Below are 17,885 nucleotides of genomic sequence, written 5' to 3' on the forward strand. Positions count from 1 at the left end.
GGGGCTGCCCCACCCTGACCTGTCCCCTTGTATTTGGCACGAGAGTTTGACTACCTCCTGCCTGCAGCGTCTGCACAGGGCCTGGCACGCGGTGGGTGCTGCCTCACCAAGCCTAGTCTTGGCATTTAGCAAGGGCTCAACTAGTACAGGCTTGGCATACAATGGGAGATCACCAAGCCTTCTGCTTGGCACGCATTGGACACTCCCGTGGTAAAGGGCCTGACAGGGTTGGGTATAAGTCTCAGCATGTAGCCAATGCCTAGCTAGTACAGACTTAGCGCATGTTGAGCGTCCCCCTCCGCACGGGACCTGCCGCCCAGTGGGCACTCATGGAGCATGGGGCTAAGGTGCCCAGTGGGTGCTTAACCATATCCGGTCCTTTCCTAGAACAGGATTTGGCATAATACAGGTTATTCACCTAGTACGAGGCCTCATACCCCACAGTAGTTCACTCCGCATGGGCTGACACACAGGGCTCTCAGCATTGGACACAACACATAGTAGGCACTCTTCTAACAGAACCGGGGGAACACACAGTGGGTGCTTTCCTGGTACACATCTGGCACATGACATCTATTCTTGAGGCCTTGGACTTGGCACACGGAAGACTCTCTGCTCTTGCAGGTCCTAGCGTACAGTGAGGGCTTTCCTAACACAGACACTGCACATAGTGAGTTTTTTCTTAGCGCACAGCTGGATCACAGTGTATTTTCCCTCAGCGTTGCACTTAGCACTCAGTAGGCCCTCTGCTGACACTGGCCAGCCGTGGCACGGTCCCTGCCTCCCCAGCATAGGCTTTGACAAGAGCAGGCATTCTCTTAGCTCAGAAACTCTATGTGCTCTAGGGAAGGTCCCTCCTGGCCAGAACAGGCTGGGCAACGGCCGTCCACTGCTCCCAGATGTGCGAGGGCTGTACCTGTCAAACGGAATCTCCAGATCCGGAGGGAAAAGGGCCTGCCTTCTCCGTGCCTGTCCTCCCCTTTTCCCGCTCATCTTCCCCTGTAGCCCATCTATCTACTCAGCCCTACAGCTTCATCTCCTCTCTCACAGCTTCCGCTAGCCTTCCCCACCCCCAGCATGCCTCAGCCCCAGCTCAGCAGGACCTTCTCTCCAGAGCCACAGAGGACAACAAGGCCCCTAGACTCCTTGCCCCTCTGGAAGCATGCCCACTCTTATTAAGAAAAGTCAGGGGCTGGGGCTGGGGGAGTCGGCTTCCTTAAGTGGGGATGGAGCAGCTGGATCCCACTAATGAGGCCTCATTACAGCCAGGGCCCAGCTGGGCTGCTGCCTCCTGTCCCCATGGCCAGAGCCAGGGAAAGCCATCCAGCCAGGGCCGCCTGTTCTGGGCACCCAGCCCAGCGCAGGGCAGCCAGAGCCCAGAGCCCACCCTGGATGGAAGTGAGCATTTGGGCATCATGGGTGACTGGGTCTTCCTGGAGCCAATGGCCCAGCTAGGGCCGCCTTGGCCCTGAGTCTGTGCCTGCAGGAAGTAAAGGAGTGTCTAGGGAGCCGACGCCACGACACAGACTCAGTGAGCAGCTGAGTCAGAGGGGTCTGAAGCCACTCAGGAGACTTACTCAAGCAAGGCCTCCCTCCTCAAAGTGGCGAGAAGAATGTGTTGACCTCTCGGGGCTCCTGAGAGGCCGGTGTTAGTAGATATGAAGTGTTTAGGCAGAGCCTGGCTTATAGTAAGCACCTACTGTGTGTTATCTATCTGTTATGCTAGCACTAGCTGGCTTCAGTGAGTGTACATGTTATCCCATTTTAGAGAAGCAGAAACTGAAACCAGACAATTGAGCAAGTCACCTAAGGCTGTATTTGGTAAGAGACTGGACATCTGGGGTTTGAGCCTAGGCCTGCCTGATTTTTAAGCTTGTGCTTTTTTTTTTTTCCCCTAAAGATTTGTTTTATTTTTCAAATCATGTGGAGCAGGGAGGGGGGAAGTATATGCAGGAGCGTGCAGGAGCCTCTGGAAGCCAGAAGAGGGTGTTGGATCCCCTGGAGCTAGAGTTATAGGTACTTGTGAGTCACTTGATGTAGGTGCTGGGAACCAAAGTTGGGTCTTCTCTAAGAGCAGTATGCGCTCTTAACCCCGAGCCATCTCTCCAGTCCCAGACCCTGTTCCGTGTTATTTTTTTCCCCTAAGTAATAGTCCCCCGTGAGGTCACACTTACAAACTTCCAGGAGGGCTGTCCTGACACCAGAATGATTCATTCGTGCCTCCCTTTGTCAGGTGTTTGCTGAGACCCCACACTGTGCCAGGCCTTTGCTGTCTTAGTAGGTCTTCAGAGGGTTGGGTACCCTCTCAGCTCCAGAACACTGATGTCTGCCTTCCTAAATCTCCTGGCTTATGGTGTCTGGGTACCAGTGAGGGACCAACCAGTGGGTGGTCTCAGAGAAGAGCAATTGGATGGGTCACTGGATAGGGGCTGACACACAGAGCTCTCTCAGACCTGGATATGGCACACAGTAGGCATCTTCTAACATAGAACCTGGTGTACAGGTCAGGTGTGGACGGACATCTACCGCAGTCATGAGACATTGCCAGAATTACCCATCCTCCTCCTCAGATGCCAGGTGATGCAGCTCCAGTCCCCACACATCCTTATTTCACACCTGCCTCGCTTTGTCTGGACTCTGTAGCGATGGCTGTCTTGGGCAGTGCTGTTTTTTCTGTAAACAGATAACGGCACAGTCATTAGGTCACAGTCACATTCTTCTGTGAAGATACTCCATTATTTTGGTTGGATGGGAAATCTTCAGTTCACCAGAAACAGGCGCAGCCGTGGGACCCAGGATCTCCTAGTCTACACCACTCACTCACTCTAAACACGCTGTTTGCTGTGGGCTGTGCTTTCCACCCTCCTGTCCCACCGCCATCAGCAATACGTACAGGGACAAAGCCCATCACCCATCTGTAGCTACCTACCCTCCCAGGAGCCCACAGTCGCCCAGCCTGCAGGCTCAGCTCTGGGGGCCAGGTCTTTGAAGAGAAAAGCCATCCCGTTGCCCTGTCCTATGCTCGTGTGTGTGTGTGTGTGTGTGTGTGTGTGTGTGTGTGTCCCCGTCCGTCCATCCTTGTGCAATTGCACATGTGTGTGCATGTGTTCTAGTAACTTGCTGAAAACAAGAGAACAACACAACAACCCCATGCCTCATTCTCCAGCTCTGGAGCACCCGCCTCGCTGGGCTGCATAGGGACTGGCCGGAGAGGGAGGGCCGGTGGGGGGGGCCGTGAAGGGGGGGTAGGCAGAGCTTCGGGAGGAGATGAGGTGAAAGTAATTGATGCTGCCCAGCCCGGCAGTGGGAGAGGCAGGGGATGTGTCGTCAGTGTCGCGCTGGAGCTGGCAGAGGTGTGAATGAGCGGTGGAGACACGCGGGCTGTGAGTGCCTGTCCCAGGATGGCTGCAGCTCGTGGACCTGTGGCCACCTCTTCCCCAGAACAGGTCAGTCACCTTCCAGAAGGTCAAGGTCCCCTCCCCGATGCCAGGCAGGCTCGGTGGCTAGGCTGGTGGTGGAGCAGGGGACTCAGTGGTCTGTGCCAGGAGGGGCAGGCACAGCCAGTGAGTGAGACAGACACCAGCCAAAGTGACCCAGAAAGTTGTGACCGCAAAGGAGCGCAGGAAGAGTTAGCTGCATGGTGGGGGTGAGAGGGAGGCGAGTGGGGGTGTTAGGGCTCCCCCAGCCCAAGGACCTGCTGAGAATCTGCTCTGAGTATCAAAGCTGCATTGTCCCAGCTCCCGGGGAGACGGGCCGGAGGTGCCCAGGAATTGTACTAATCAATACAGCCTCATTGTCTGTGCCACGGCAGTTACTCCTATGGGGAGAGAGGGTGTGGGGGGACAGGGAGTGTGGTACATGGGCTCGGTGGTGAGGGCTGGGGGAAGGGGACAGGCAGAAGTCTTTGCTGGGAGGAGAGAGACCCTTTGGAGCATTTGCCAATGTCCAGGGCAAGTGCCCGCACGGGGTGGGAGCTGTATATCTCAGCCTTGGAAATTGAGACTGAGCAAGGGTGATAGGCACAGTATAGCTGATGGCAGTGAGGGAGAAGGGACCGGGAAGGCTACCCTTCTCCCTGTCGGACATCCTGACTTGACCTTCTGAAGGCAAGAGAAGGAACGTCCTCTGAGGCCATGTGGGCTGATTTTGGAAGAAGCATTATGTAGGCTGTTCTCAAACTTCAGGACTGCTTAGAGCCAAGGAGCCAGGGCCACTTCCCAGAGTACCATCCTGCTGCCAACTGATGAGGCAGAGACTGCCCACAGCTGCCTCGGCGTAGTCTTCCAGGCTGCTGGGCTTCTCCAGGAAGGAAGGTGAGGGCATGGGCAGGGCCCACCCAGCATCCTCCGTCACTCTCTCCAAGACCTGGAGTAGAGCCTGGCATGCCTAGGGGGCCAGTCTTCTATCTGCTGACTGCAAAGTTGGCAGGTCACTCTCTGTCCATCAGGGCTCTGTAATGAGCCAGGACCAGGTATTTCCCCGATTCTCTTACCTACCATATAAGGGCCTGGATTATGCAGGCACCTAGAAAGGGTCCTGGGAGGAGCCTAGCATTGTTCTGAGCATCCCTTGAAGCAGAAGTTACTCAGAACCCTGGAGACCATGGAGGACGGGCCAGGATTTACCATTTCTGTCCCCTCAGTCTCTCCGGCCTCTGGCTGTCTCACACCTCGGTGACTGAGGCCAGAGATCAGGCATGTGGTTGAGTGTCTCTGCTCCCACCTGCTGTCCTACAGGTGAAGGATGAAAGCCTATAATGGCACCGGTGCTGCACCCGGAGGCCAGGAGAACAAGAGCAGAGGGGTTCCTCGGGGGTGGTGTGGGGTCCCCTGAGGCAGCGTGGACTATAATAGCTACCCTGCCTCGGTTCCCCGCTGGGGCTCCGAGCAAGTTGCTTGTGATCTGACTTGGTTCCAAGTCAGTCTGAGATGTAAGGTCTTGCCTGCTGTCCTCCATTGAGTTTGTTTTGGACAGACTTCATCCCATGAGCAAATCCTGGGGCCAGAGAGTCCTGAACAAGAAGCCTGCTGGGTCCCAGCGGGGCCAGACTGCCAGGGCAGCTCCAGAGTTCTTCCATGTCCACAGAGGGCAGGCGGAGGGAGTTCACAATTCACAAAAATATCCACGGAACACTGACCTGGGAGGGGGTGGGAGTTCCCGGCCAGAGAAGCAGTGTAGTAGTTTGGGTCCCGGGGCTGGGCTTCTGTGCCCATATGAGGAAGAAATGAGGGGCTCCTGCCTTACGTTGGCTAGAGTCACATCAGAGCTGGGTCTGCCTGCTATTCCCTGATACTATTCAGGATTTTCACATACAACTTTTCGTTCGCTTGCTTGTTTTTTTTTTTTTTTTTTTTTTTTTTTTTTTTTTTTTTTTTTGGTTTTTCAAGACAGGGTTTCTCTGTGTAGCTTTGCGCCTTTCCTGGATCTCACTCTGTAGACCGGGCTGGCCTCGAACTCACAGAGATCTGCCTGCCTCTGCCTCCCGAGTGCTGGGATTAAAGGCGTGTGCCACCACCGCCCGGCCAAGTCATGCTTGTTTTTTTTAAAGGCAGATGTGGTAGCTCACGCCTGTAATGCTAACACTCAGGAGACCAAGGCAAGTTCACTGTGAGTTTGAGGCTAAGCTGGGCTACAGAGTGAAAGCTTAAAGAAAAAAAAAAAAAGCTGGTGGGTACTAATGGGAGGTGGGGAGACAATCAGAAATAGTTGAGGTCGTTGAGATAGCTCAGCACGCAAAAGTACTGGCTGATGACTTGAGTTCGGTCCCTGGATCCCACAGTGGAAGAGGAGAGCCAATTCCTGAAAGTTCTCCCCTGACTTCTACATGCACACTGGCAGATACACACTTGCACACGCACACTTACACACATAGTAATAATAAAGAGTGTTTAGTTTTGTTGTTGTTGTTTTGTTTTAAAGAAATAGCTGAACTGCAGGTGAGGGAGAGCCAGGGAACATTGGTAGACCAGGGGAAGCTGCCAGACCATCAGGCTGCAGCGACTGCCCAGTCTGTCCTCTGCTTCCCTAGATAGGGCCACTGAGACCCGTGGTAGAAGGAATTTGCCCTGGGCTGCTAGAGAGCAGGTTCTAGAATACCTGGTTCCTAATCTCACACTTCTTCGTCTTTGCCAAGCCTGGGGGCAGAGTGGGAGATCTTGATTCCGGTAACTCTTCCAGCAAATGAGCAGGGCAGAGGTCTCTGTAAAGGACCTTACATAAGTGACTCAGCTCAACGAGGCTCGGCCAGCCAGGTGTGGACATCTGAGATCACAGTCCTGATGTGAGGAGGATGACTTCGGCCTTCATGGGCAGCTCTGAGAGCAAGGGAGTGTTTGAGGAGTGTGTATACACGTGCACACGCACGTGTGCATATATGGTGGCAGTCAGGTTTCCCCCCTCCGCTGTGGGAAGAAAGCAAGCTCTCAAGCATGTATGCTCCTAGCTTGAGAGAGCTTAGGTACACGATAAGGTAGGTACCCTTTCCTGGAGCACCACCCACTCAGGCCATGGCAGTGGTCTCTCAGAGAGCTGGCGGTCAGAGGGACTTGTGTGCCAGATCCCAAGGGGCATCTGCTCCAGTGGTCTCAGTTCCCGCTGAGCTGTGAGCAGGTGAGAGTGGAAAGACATCGAGGGGCAGCCAGGGTGACATGTGGTGGGCAGGGCAAGACTGGAACTCAGCCCGTCCACGTTCTTAGGCAGCCAGGCAGCCAGTCTGGGTCAGATTGTAAGCACAAAGGGCTTCTTTGGTAGGCATTTCAGAGCCAGGGGAATGGTTAATATTAGTGACAAAGCAGGTCAAGAAAAACAAGGGTCTTAAAATAGGAAAGATGATTGAGGAGGACAAGAAATTATGCAACATTGAAAACATGGAGCTGGGCTTACCCTGTGGTAAAGGGTTTGCTGAGCATCCATGAGGCCGTAGTTCAATCCACAGCAAATACATGCATGCAAAGGCATGCGCGCGTGCGCGCATGCGCGCACACACACACACACACACACACACACACACACACACACACACGGGGGTGGGGAATAGCTTTCCTGAAGCGACTGGCTGGGACATGGAGGACTCTCCAGAGGAGAGCTGGACAAAGAACAGGCCTGGAGCACGTCAGCCCCTGCAGCAGGGCCCGCTTCCTACATCCGCTGAAGACAGACCATCTAGCTGCTACCTGAGATCTACCCAGAATGGAGGTCGGGGCCAATAGTGAGTGAGGTTCCCCACGTCAGCACCACCATGTCATTGGGTGGACAAGAGAAGGGCACCCTGTCTTCAGGCAGCCCTAATTTCATCAGTAACTTCTAGCCAGTGCCTAGTGACAGGCTCCAGTCTGGCGCTCCTGTCCTGGGGCGTCAGCTTCCCTCCTGCGTGCTTGGCTGAACCAGTTAGCACACGGCTCACTGGTATACGGCCCAGTGGTGTTTGTCTCCTTAGCTAGACCCTAGCTTTGGAAGACTGACTGGAGGAGTCTGTGGCACATGGCTGGGGGCTTTACCAGCCCCGCCCCCTCCGTCCCTCTTCTGTTCCCCTCTGCCAGGGAAAGAGTTGAATTTAGGGATTCGATATGGTCCTGCTGTATGTATTTGGTTGGAGAGGCCTGGGGTCTGATCCTTATGGCCCTCGGCTGGGAGAGAGGCTTTGAACTTTAAGCTTTAGAGAGATGGGTGCCTTTGGGGGCCTTGCCCTTTTCCTGCCCATGGGGTCATCTTGGACCCTCAGTTGTCCCTTTTACAGCTGGAACTGCTGCCCTGTGACCCCACCCGTGGACTCTGGAGCTGCGACAGTTCTGCATTGTGCTCCTAAGTAAACAAGCCTAGGACAGAATAAAAGTGTTATTGTAGGGCCAACAGATAGGAGCCCTATGTGGCTGATGTTTGTTTGGGTGCAGATAAATCACTCCAAGCAGGCCCCATACCCTTCAAAACATGGCCCCCTGGCACTATGGTAGAGAAACACCTTCCCAAAGAAAGTACCCTAGAGGAGATGATGTAGGATTCTATAGAGGTGTGTCACCGAGGGCACACTGAGGCTGGCACCACCATCTCCCATGGCATGGTGTGCCTCCATGTCTCTTCACTAGCAAGCCTTGCCTAGACCTCCCCCTGCCTTCCCTTTTTCTTCTCACATGCTCTTAGGACTTTGAGGAAGTCCATGTTGTGATCATACTAAAGTTGCATATAGGATGATGTGTGGTCTTTGTTTTGGTTTTCGAGACAGGGTTTCTCTGTGTAACAGCCCTGGCCGTCCTGGAACTCTCTTCGTAGATCAGGCTGGCCTCGAACTCACAGAGATCCACCTGCCTCTGCCTCCCCAGTGCTGGGGTTAAAGGTGTGTGCCACCATGCCTGGCAATGTGTGTTCTTCATTAACTTCTTCTAGCACTGTATTGTTTCCAACTGAGTTGCCGTTGCTTGGCATGTGGTAGGGGACCTGTAAATCTTGACATTTTGTAGATGCATGCATGAATGAACGAACAAATGAATGAGTGAACAAATGAATGAATGAATGCAGATGCCTTCAGTGTGCTAGTTTGCTCTGGGTGCTCTTGGAAGGAGTCCTCCTCCCTAATTCCTGGTGATGCCTTATAGTCTCCTTTGAGGATGTGAAGGGCAGCATGTCTGAGCTGAACTGGATACACGGGACAGTCCTCCCCCCAAAAGTGCTCATCCAGCAGGCATGGTTGCTCCCTAGATCTGCACTCCTCACAGGTCTTTTCAAAAGGCACTGGGGCCCTAGTGAAGCCATTCCGGTTTGTCTGCCAATGTCAGGTTTGTCTGGTAGTGTGTCGGAGCATCAGGCTACCTTGCTAATCATTGGCCAGAGTGGCTGCTGAACTTGAAGAAGATGTCACTTTCACACGACAGTCAGCGTCATGCCACTGTCCCTTGGCCACACTGCTCCAGCCTTGATTCAAGTGTCCTTTAGAGGAACTCCTTCTCTCAGGGACATAGCTCATATCTGGGAAGCTGTTGTTGGTGTACAAGCACTCTGTGTGTATTTCTTTGCTGGTGACTCCTAGGGTCCTTGTATTTCCTTAATGACACTCTCAGGCTCTGCCAACTCTTGTCTCACGGTGGCTGATTCCCACACATGGCAGGAGGGGGCTGGGGGAACAGTGGCTTAGAGACGGGGCACACACTGAGGGACATGTCGGAGGTAGTTCTACATCCGAAGTCGTGACTCCTCGTGGAGTGTCCTCAGTGGGCCCTGGATAGCCTCACCCAGCACTTCCCACAGGCAGGCACGGTACCCATCAGGGACTCATCTGCAGGCCACGCTCTGTGAGACCCTTCCCTGGAACCACTTCTGTTTCCTCTAGCAGAGCCTGTCCTCAAAGTTTGGCATGGTGCCTACAGCCGTGGTCTCCTGTCCTAATGCATAGCCCTGAGCGCCACAGTGTCCTGCCCAGGTCTGGCCAAGCCTAGCGGCATCACCCCCTCCCGCCCAGCCCTGCTCACCCTGTGCCCCCAGGAAGAAGCCTTTACTAGGGAGTAGTCTAGCCACCAACTAACTGCCCATGGGCAGCGTGCTTAGCCTGGTGATGTGGTAGGCGGCGGGTGGGGGGTAGCTGTCTGGACACAGGCCTCTTTGTGCCCAGCTTGACTTGGCTGCTTGGTATGAGACTCAGCTGCTCCTAGGTCCTTAGCCGGAGAGGAAAGGCAGGGTTTTAGAGGGGTTAGGGGGCTCTTGGCTCAGGCTCCCTCCTCGGTGTCCCGATTCCTGCCGTGAACAGTTCCTCAGGTGGGCTGCCATACCTGGCGTAGAATCCTGAGGGCTGGGCACCATCTGGCAGCTCTGCCTATCTTTCTTCTGCCAGGCCTGCCCTCAACTCCTGCCAGCAGAGAGGAAGCCCCAGGGTATGTGGCCGGGGTGACATGGTGGTCCAGAGAAAAACCACTAGGGGGAGACGCAGAGGGTCAGACATGGGGCACAAATGCCTTTCTGACGGTAGCTTCTTTCCTGTCCCCACAGAATGGTGCTGTGCCTAGCGAGGCCACCAAGAAGGACCAGAACCTCACAAGGGGCAACTGGGGCAACCAGATCGAGTTTGTACTGACGAGCGTGGGCTATGCCGTGGGCCTGGGCAATGTCTGGCGGTTCCCATACCTCTGCTATCGCAACGGGGGAGGTACCCAGTGGGCACAGGGCAGGGACCACCCACTTTGGTAGAGCCCACCCACCAGGGCTTGGGCCACTGTCTCCCTGGCACAGACGCCACTCCAGGAAGAGGTTGACCTCTAGCCCTGGTCTTTGACCATCCCTGGCTTAGGCACATTTTGCCTAAAGTGCAGGCCGTCCTCAGATCCTGGCAGCCTGATCTTGCCGGCCTGCTCCTTGGAGGCTAGAAGTAGAGAAAAGACTCGGATTTCCTGGGTTCCCTGTCTAAGCTCCCGATGTTTCAACAGCCCCCTAGATGGTGCAGAGATATTTGAGGATCCCAGTGGTTTTTTTTTTTTATTTAATTTAATTTAATTTATTTATTTATTGTGAAATCGTTGGGTTAAACCATCAAACGCTACCCCAACATGGCAGTTTGGGAGCTGGATTTTCTCCAGAGCAAACTTCCCGGGAGCCGCTGTCAAGTTCAAAGCCAGGCTCTGGGGAGTGTGCCTCAGCCCCAGGCTTCTGCGTAGTGCACACTTCTGTCGCAGTTCTTGGGAAGCACAGAGGTGTGACTGTGGGTTCTGAGAGGAAACTCGGGGAGCTGTTCCCCAAGCTCGCCCTGAGCCTGACCTCTCCCTGCACGCCAGGCGCCTTCATGTTCCCCTACTTCATCATGCTGATCTTCTGCGGGATCCCTCTCTTCTTCATGGAGCTCTCCTTCGGCCAGTTTGCAAGCCAGGGCTGCCTGGGGGTCTGGAGGATCAGCCCCATGTTCAAAGGTGAGGTCCTGGGGGGGGGCGGTGTGCATGCATATATGTGCGTATGCTTGTGCGTGCATGTGCGTGTGTGGACACCACCACACGCACACGCCACACAGACACACACACACACAACACACAGACACACACACACAGACACAGACACACGCGTGCACGGACGGCCGGACAGCCGGACAGACGGAGGCTGGCTTGTCCATCTGTACAAACATGAATATCCCCTGTGGAGCATCAGTGTTATACCAGGTCTGACTTCAATGGCCAAAGCCGTGAACACATGCTGGGGTCCATGTTTACTCAGCCCCCCTCTTTCCCTCCTACCTCGTGTATACACAAACCCCTTTCTTCCGCTGACTCATCATGGCCCAAGCCTTCCCTTCTGTAGCTCACCATCAAAGACTGCCCCCTGGGCCTTTGGGAACTGTCAACCTTTCGCCAGATAAGTCAGCGCCTCCTTCAGTGCCCACTGTGCTTCCCCTCCAGGCGTGGGCTATGGCATGATGGTGGTGTCCACGTACATCGGCATCTACTACAACGTGGTCATCTGCATCGCCTTCTACTACTTCTTCTCATCCATGACACACGTGCTGCCCTGGGCGTACTGCAACAACCCCTGGAACACGCCTGACTGTGCCGGGGTGCTGGATGCTTCCAACCTCACCAATGGCTCCCAGCCCACTGCCCTGTCTGCCAACCTCTCTCACCTGTTCAACTACACCCTGCAAAGGACCAGCCCCAGCGAGGAGTACTGGAGGTGAGGCTCCTGGTGGACACAGGATCAGGGGGATCTGGTAGCAGCCCCTCAGCTCTCTCTCTGTCCCCACCAGGCAGCCATGCCTGGATCATCTGCACCGGGTACCTACGGCCCAGGGGGTAGAGGTGGGCAAAATGGCAGATGTATAGAGGGCTATGGAAGACTTGAAGGTGAACTGGGAATCCTTAGAGAGCAGCAGTAGAGGAGGGCTCTGGAAATCTTAAGTCTCCAGAGGCCAGGCAGGGCCAGGGGGATCACATGTTAGGGAGAACAGCATGAGAGAGGGTCCCAAAGGACTGGAGGTTATTCTCAAGGCTGTGAGGAGCCCACTCCATTGAGACTACATGGATGAAGAGATCTTGTGGGCTTTGAGGTGGCCTTGAAGGGGCGCTGTGTTGATAGAGAATTAACGAGAGTTCAGCTTCCACTTCATACTGTAGAACAAAAGGAGCCATGGACATTCACTAGGCCAGGGATGCCAGGACAGCCAGACCCATTCTGTTCAGAGGTGACAAAGAGACTAGTATCTCTGGCCCCGCCGAAGGGAGGCTGCTGCTGGAGGTGTCAGGATCACCTTGTCCCAACTGGCAGATAGAGGGCACAGTAGGGTATTCTTCCTATGTCTTACTGGAGAGTCCCGGAGCAGAGGGTCTTTGGATGTAGGAGGTAGGCCTCTTCTCTTCATTCTACAAACTTCTGTGGCATCTGCTCTAAAGGCCCTGTGTGCCTGGGGCAGATGTAAAGTGGTCCTGAGCCTCTGCCCCAGGAAATGCAGTCTGTGGGTTGTGGTGCTTTCTGTGAGATGGGGACAAGAGGAGGTGATCCTAGCTGCCCGGAAATGGGAGAGAGAGGAGTAGAGGAATTAGGAGAGGTGTGCATGGGTGAGCAGAGCCAGGAGGAGCCAACCGAAGTGGAGATTGGAAACAAGCGGGACAGCGAGAAAGGAGAGGAGAGGGCAGGCGTGCATCACACGGCACCTGTTCCGCGGCAGCCTGAAAGCTTGACGCTTTCTCTGTGGTGCGACGGAGGCCCAGGTGAGGTGCACAAGGCCTCTGGCACACTGAAGTTATAGCCGGTCCTCTCAGACCAGTCCTGAAAGTGCAGACTCCAAAGAAGCAGCCATGGGACAGGCCAGTTTCAGAGAGGAGTCAGGAAAGAGAGCAAGACGGAGCTCACACCCACTCAGAGGACCCGGGGTAACTGTCCATCGGGGGCGTGATGTGCACTGGACAGCTTGCCCGAGACAGAAAGACAGAAGATGAACTTCCCTGGAGCTCCCAAAAGCACAAATCCTGCCTACCCTCCTCACCCCGAGCAGATGCCAGAGCGTTGCTGGTCTCGGGGGCAAAGCGCTGCAGACGTTCGTCAGTGAAACCAGTGGGGAACAGCTCTCGAGAGTCTGCCTAGATGCACTGAGGGGACAGCTGGGCTCTGCTCCCCAGCTGAGGCTGTGCCAGGCCTGCCTAACGGGCTGTCTCTAACCCTAGTGGCTCCCTGCTGCCACCTCCTGGAAAGCCTGGAAAGATCCCCCCCCCCCCATACTGGTGATTGAAAACCGCCCCACACCCATCCTTGTGGTTGCTAGGCAAGTGCCTTGCCCCTGAGCTACATCCCTAGCCTTCTTTTTACTTTTTTTTTTTTTATTTTGACACAAGGTCTCACTAAGTTGCCCAGGTTGGTCTTGAACTTGTGATTCTGCTGCCCAAACTCTAGAGTGGCTGGGATCATAGGCCAGCATCCACAGGTCTGGTTCTGAAATGATCCTTAAGAGAGCAATGGTCGGGAGGAGAGGGTGGGTGGGTATATATTCAGTGGCAGATCATTTGGCTAGCATGCCGGAGGCCCTGTGTTGGATTCCCCGATCCCAGAGGAGACCAGAGCTGCCAGGGCCTCACTGATGAAAGAAGAGTTGGGGAATTGTTACTGCCTACTGTGTGCCAGTGTTATCGCTGATAGGTTTTGCTAGCCCCATTTTCAGATTTGGAGACGGACATCCCAAGGTTAAGGGGCCGGACAGCTCTGGAGGTGGCTGGCCTGTGTGCTCCAGGCCCGCCTCGGCTCTGCTGTTGTCCGGTCCTAGGCCAGTGGTGCTCTGCCAGTGTTCTTGGTCCTAAGTGTTCCTTTGAAAGGTGGCATGATGTAGTTAACCGTTTTATGAATGAAATCAGCAGGCCAAAAGAAAGATGAGGAAGGCTGAGGTGTGGCTCAGTGGCAGAGCTCGCCCAGCGCTTGTGAGGTCCCTGGTTTGATGTCTAGCACCTAAACAACCAACAAACAAATTCTTTAAAGTGAGAGAATCAGGAAGGGAGGTTTCTGGGCCACCCCTCCCTCCCTTTCCCCTCCCATTTCCCAGACGTGTTTTATACTCCTCTGCGCTGGTCTGAGAACTCCTTCCAAACGCTAAGCTCATGACAAGGCTTCTCGGCTCCGTGGCAGCCAGCACCTGACACAGAGTGGACTCTGATCCCAGCTCCACCCTCACCCACCAGTGTCTCATGCCAATGTCAGTCATGCTGACCTCTCAAATCCTGGCTCTGCCACCGGCCCACTGTGTGTTCATGGGAGGTCACCAGACCTCTCTGAGTTTGAGTGTTCTCTCCTCAAATCTGGGTAGCTGGAATTCTTCCTCATGTTGCAGAGGTGACATGTAGTGACATGGTATAAATCCCAGAAGTCAGTAGCAAGTGCTCAGGTGCACCTGTGAAGAACCGGAAGTAGGGGTCCTCCCTTCTCAAGCCAGTAACTGTCTGCTCGAGGAAATAAGATTGCTATGTATCTGGAGTTGGGGATTTTATTTATTTTTATTTTTTTTTGAGACAGGGTCTTATATAGCCCTGGCTGGCCTGAACTCCTTATATAGAACCAGGCTAGCTTTGAACTCACAGAGAGCCTACAGCCTCTGCCTTGCAAATACTGAGATTAAAAGCTCATGTTATGCCTTTTTTTTTTTTTTTTTTTTGAGATAGGGTCTCACTGGTATCTGGAGGAAGGAAAAGAGCTGAGTGTGGTCATACACCTGTGATCCCAACAGCTGGGAGGCTGAAGTAGGAGGATCATAATTACCAACATATGCTACCTACTGGACTTAGTCTCAAAAACGAAAAAAAAAAAAAAAAAAAAAAAAGAGGAAAAAAAGGCAGGATAATTTTTGAGAGGTCATATGTCAAAAGCCAACTTATAAATAAGTTGCATCCCAAAATGCCCTGAGGTTAATTGTTTGATCTCAAAAGCACATGGTCCAAAGCAAAACAAAAAACTAAATACAGTACAACCTAAAATAAAGCTAGAATTCATTCCTCGGTTCCCAGGCTAGCCATCTAAGCTCTGCCCTCCCGATACAATAATGCCGTACTCATGCAATAAAAATAACATCAAATACTGCCATTTTAGCATGTGTAATTAGGCAAAGTTTTTTTTTTTTTAATCCTTAAAATGAAAAAGGGCTTCTTGACTTGACTGTTGGCATTTTTGACAAAGTGACGGAGGAGAAGCAGACAGAGCCTGTGGTTATTCAGAGCCTGTGGTTGTTCAGAAGGATCCACCTTGCCGGCACCGGTGTCTTACACAGGAAGCTCAGGCAGGCCTGGCCTAGGCTACCAGGAGCCCTAGTCCATTGCCTTCAGCTATGAATGGCCTCTGTCTAATTCAGTGGGCCAAGAAAATTGTTTTCTGTGTTATGCTGTGAGGGGGAGAAGGCAGGGAATCAGGGTCAGGGGGAACCTGGAGCCTCTGTGTCTCATGGCTCCTGAGCTGCGCTGCTCTGTCTGTCGGTTCCTGTATGGCTGAGCCAGGAGAGGCATGCCAGTCTCACATACTGGTGTAGACCTTAGGGAGAACTGGGTAGAGGGAGGAGTCAGCACCCTCTGCAGGCCATGCTGGGAAGGGTGGCCTGGCAGGAAAACTGGAAGCCAAAAGGAGGTAGCGGGAGTCTCCTTTGGGTGGTCAGGCAGGCCGGCCAAGCAAACACCAAGTTCCAGCTCTGACAGCATTGTTCCATGAAGACCCAGAGTCCTATCCCATCCCAAGACATTCAAAGTGTCTGCATGAGGTTTGAGAGCTGATACGGGTATAGCTGAGGACGGGGGCCGGGCGGGGCGGGGCCAGCCTCCAATGGGAGCTAGGCTGATAGTCTCCAGCGGCAGGAGAGGAAGGAAGGGAGCCTATGTTTGACCTCTGTTGTGATGAGGAAGAGGAGGCTCAAGATGTCTTCCTTGCTTCCTTCTCACTGCTAGCCTGGACCGTTCATCTGGGCTCCCTCCTTCCTGCCTCCCAGCCCGTTCGCCACAGTGTTCATTCCCTCTCAGTGCCGGGCACTGGAGATGTATGGCCATGAAAAAAGTGAACAAAAGCCCCCACCATCAGAGGACGGAGGACAAAAGCCATGGAAAGGCTCAGTTGGTAGAGTGCCTTCCTGGCATGCATGGAGCCTTTGGTTTGATCCCCAGTACCACATAAAACCTGGCAAGGTGGCACACACCTATAATCCCAGCATTCAAGAGGAGGAAGCAGTAGGATCATAAGTTCAAGGTCATCCTCAGCTATACAGTGAGTTCAAGACCAGCCTGGGTGATATGAGACCTCGTCTCATATAAAGCCAACCGACTATCAACGGCAAAATAAACAGAGCGAGAGAAGGATGTTGTGCTGTCGAGGAACGCAGAGTAGGGCCATGCTGGGCTGGGGTAAAAGCTGAATTTTAAGCTGTGTAGTCCAGAAGACCCATTTGAGAAGTGGCCTTCTGAATAAAGACTGGAGGAAGTAGGGATTATACAGACAAACCCAGCTATATCCTAGACGGGGATATAGCATAAAACCCGGCGTCTGTTCACATGTGTAAAGACGGCAAGGTGGCACAGGCCTGTGTGTACACATAGATCTCTGGGGGAGGGGGAGGGGAAGAAGCCACTTCGTTCAGAGACAGCAGCATTTGCAAAGGCCCTGGGGTGGGAGCAGGCTAGCACGTTTGTGAAAAACCAAGCCCAGTGCAGCCAAGGTCAGGGAGAAGGACTCGGAAGGAGGAGAGAAACGGCAGGGCCAGAGACACTGGCTCCCACAGGGCCTAGAGCCGGAGCAAGGTTCGCCAGCGCCTTTGGTGCAAGGCTTGGGGCCATAGAGAGGCACGACTGTTCTAAAACGAAAGCCTCAGAGCTCTCCCATTGCCCTGGGGGAAGGGGGGGGACTGGAATCCTCCAGCCTCGCTTCCACTACTCCTTACAGCGAGGCCCCTTCCCGTCCGTCCGCCCTTCTACCTTCCCCGTCTCCTCTTCCTGCTCTATCCGGTCTTCCTGAGCTAACCAACAATGCCCAGGCTGGTCATGCTAGCTCCTGCCTGTGGCAGGCCTGCTCTTCCCACCACCCCTCTCACCCGTATCCTCACACCATAATTCCAGCCTCATCTCTTCAGGGAAGCCTTCATCCTGGCTCTCCCTTCAGGTGAGACACCCCTCCCCCCAGGGTCCCCCTCTCCCCATGCTCCCCCCACCCCATCCCCGTGCCCCATCCACTCTGCGGTGCCCTCCTGCCGGCTCTCCACCCTCTTCCCCAAGGGCCAGGAAGAAGCCTCCTGTCCCTGTCCAAGTCCAGTATGTGATTGACCCAAAGACCGCAGCCCTCCTGGCACAGGGCTGCAGGTGGCGCTACACACACGTGGGGAGGAGTTAGGGTGACATCATCACTGCCCGCTCTGCGCTCTCAAGAGCTGGAGCAGACTATTATGGTATGCCTCTCTCGGAAGGCTTCCTGGAGGAGGTGCTTCTGATAGGGTGAATGGACATTCCTAAAGTGTGGAATGCCCATGAAAGGGCCTGGGGTGGGCCCAAGCAGAGACTGGGCGTCAACCCCCTGCCCCAGGAGAGGAGACCAGCTCAAACTTGACTTGATCTCTTGAAGCCTTTGAGGGTCCCAGGACGGACTGCAGGGCAGAGGGCTGGGGGTCCCCAAAGCAGCTCCTGTTCTCCCACAAGCGGGCTTCTGGTACCTTGCGGTGTGGGACACAGATCGTGAGACCTGGTTGCTGGGCAGCAGAGGCTGGTCCTCAGTGACGGTCACCCCCTGCCCCCTCCCCAGGCTGTACGTGCTGAAGCTGTCTGATGACATTGGAAACTTCGGGGAGGTCCGGCTTCCCCTCCTGGGCTGCCTTGGAGTCTCCTGGGTGGTCGTCTTCCTCTGCCTCATCCGAGGAGTGAAGTCTTCGGGGAAAGCAAGTACCCCTCCCCAGGCAGGGTGTGCTCCCCACCCTGCCTCTCCTTCCT

General features: G+C 54.3%; 1 protein-coding gene across 5 annotated transcripts in view; it reads left to right on the top strand.

Moving 5' to 3' along the window:
• Nucleotides 1–17,885, top strand: part of Slc6a9 (solute carrier family 6 member 9) — a 34,411-nt gene that overhangs the window by 10,613 nt on the left and 5,913 nt on the right. Inside the window, exons 1-5 of one of the 5 annotated variants that reach the window (XM_037202867.1) lie at nt 3,283–3,446; nt 9,973–10,129; nt 10,752–10,883; nt 11,364–11,634; nt 17,701–17,833. In XM_037202867.1, coding sequence (XP_037058762.1) covers nt 3,360–3,446; nt 9,973–10,129; nt 10,752–10,883; nt 11,364–11,634; nt 17,701–17,833 — 780 coding nt within the window. In that variant the 5' untranslated portion in view covers nt 3,283–3,359. Of the gene's footprint in view, nt 1–3,282; nt 3,447–9,972; nt 10,130–10,751; nt 10,884–11,363; nt 11,635–17,700; nt 17,834–17,885 lie in introns of those variants that run through there. The other 4 variants (XM_028893167.2, XM_037202866.1, XM_028893168.2 and 1 more) reach the window with 4 other exon arrangements.

The sequence above is a fragment of the Peromyscus leucopus genome, chromosome 2 (genome assembly GCF_004664715.2).
Source record: "Peromyscus leucopus breed LL Stock chromosome 2, UCI_PerLeu_2.1, whole genome shotgun sequence".
NCBI classification, from domain to species: Eukaryota; Metazoa; Chordata; class Mammalia; order Rodentia; family Cricetidae; genus Peromyscus; species Peromyscus leucopus.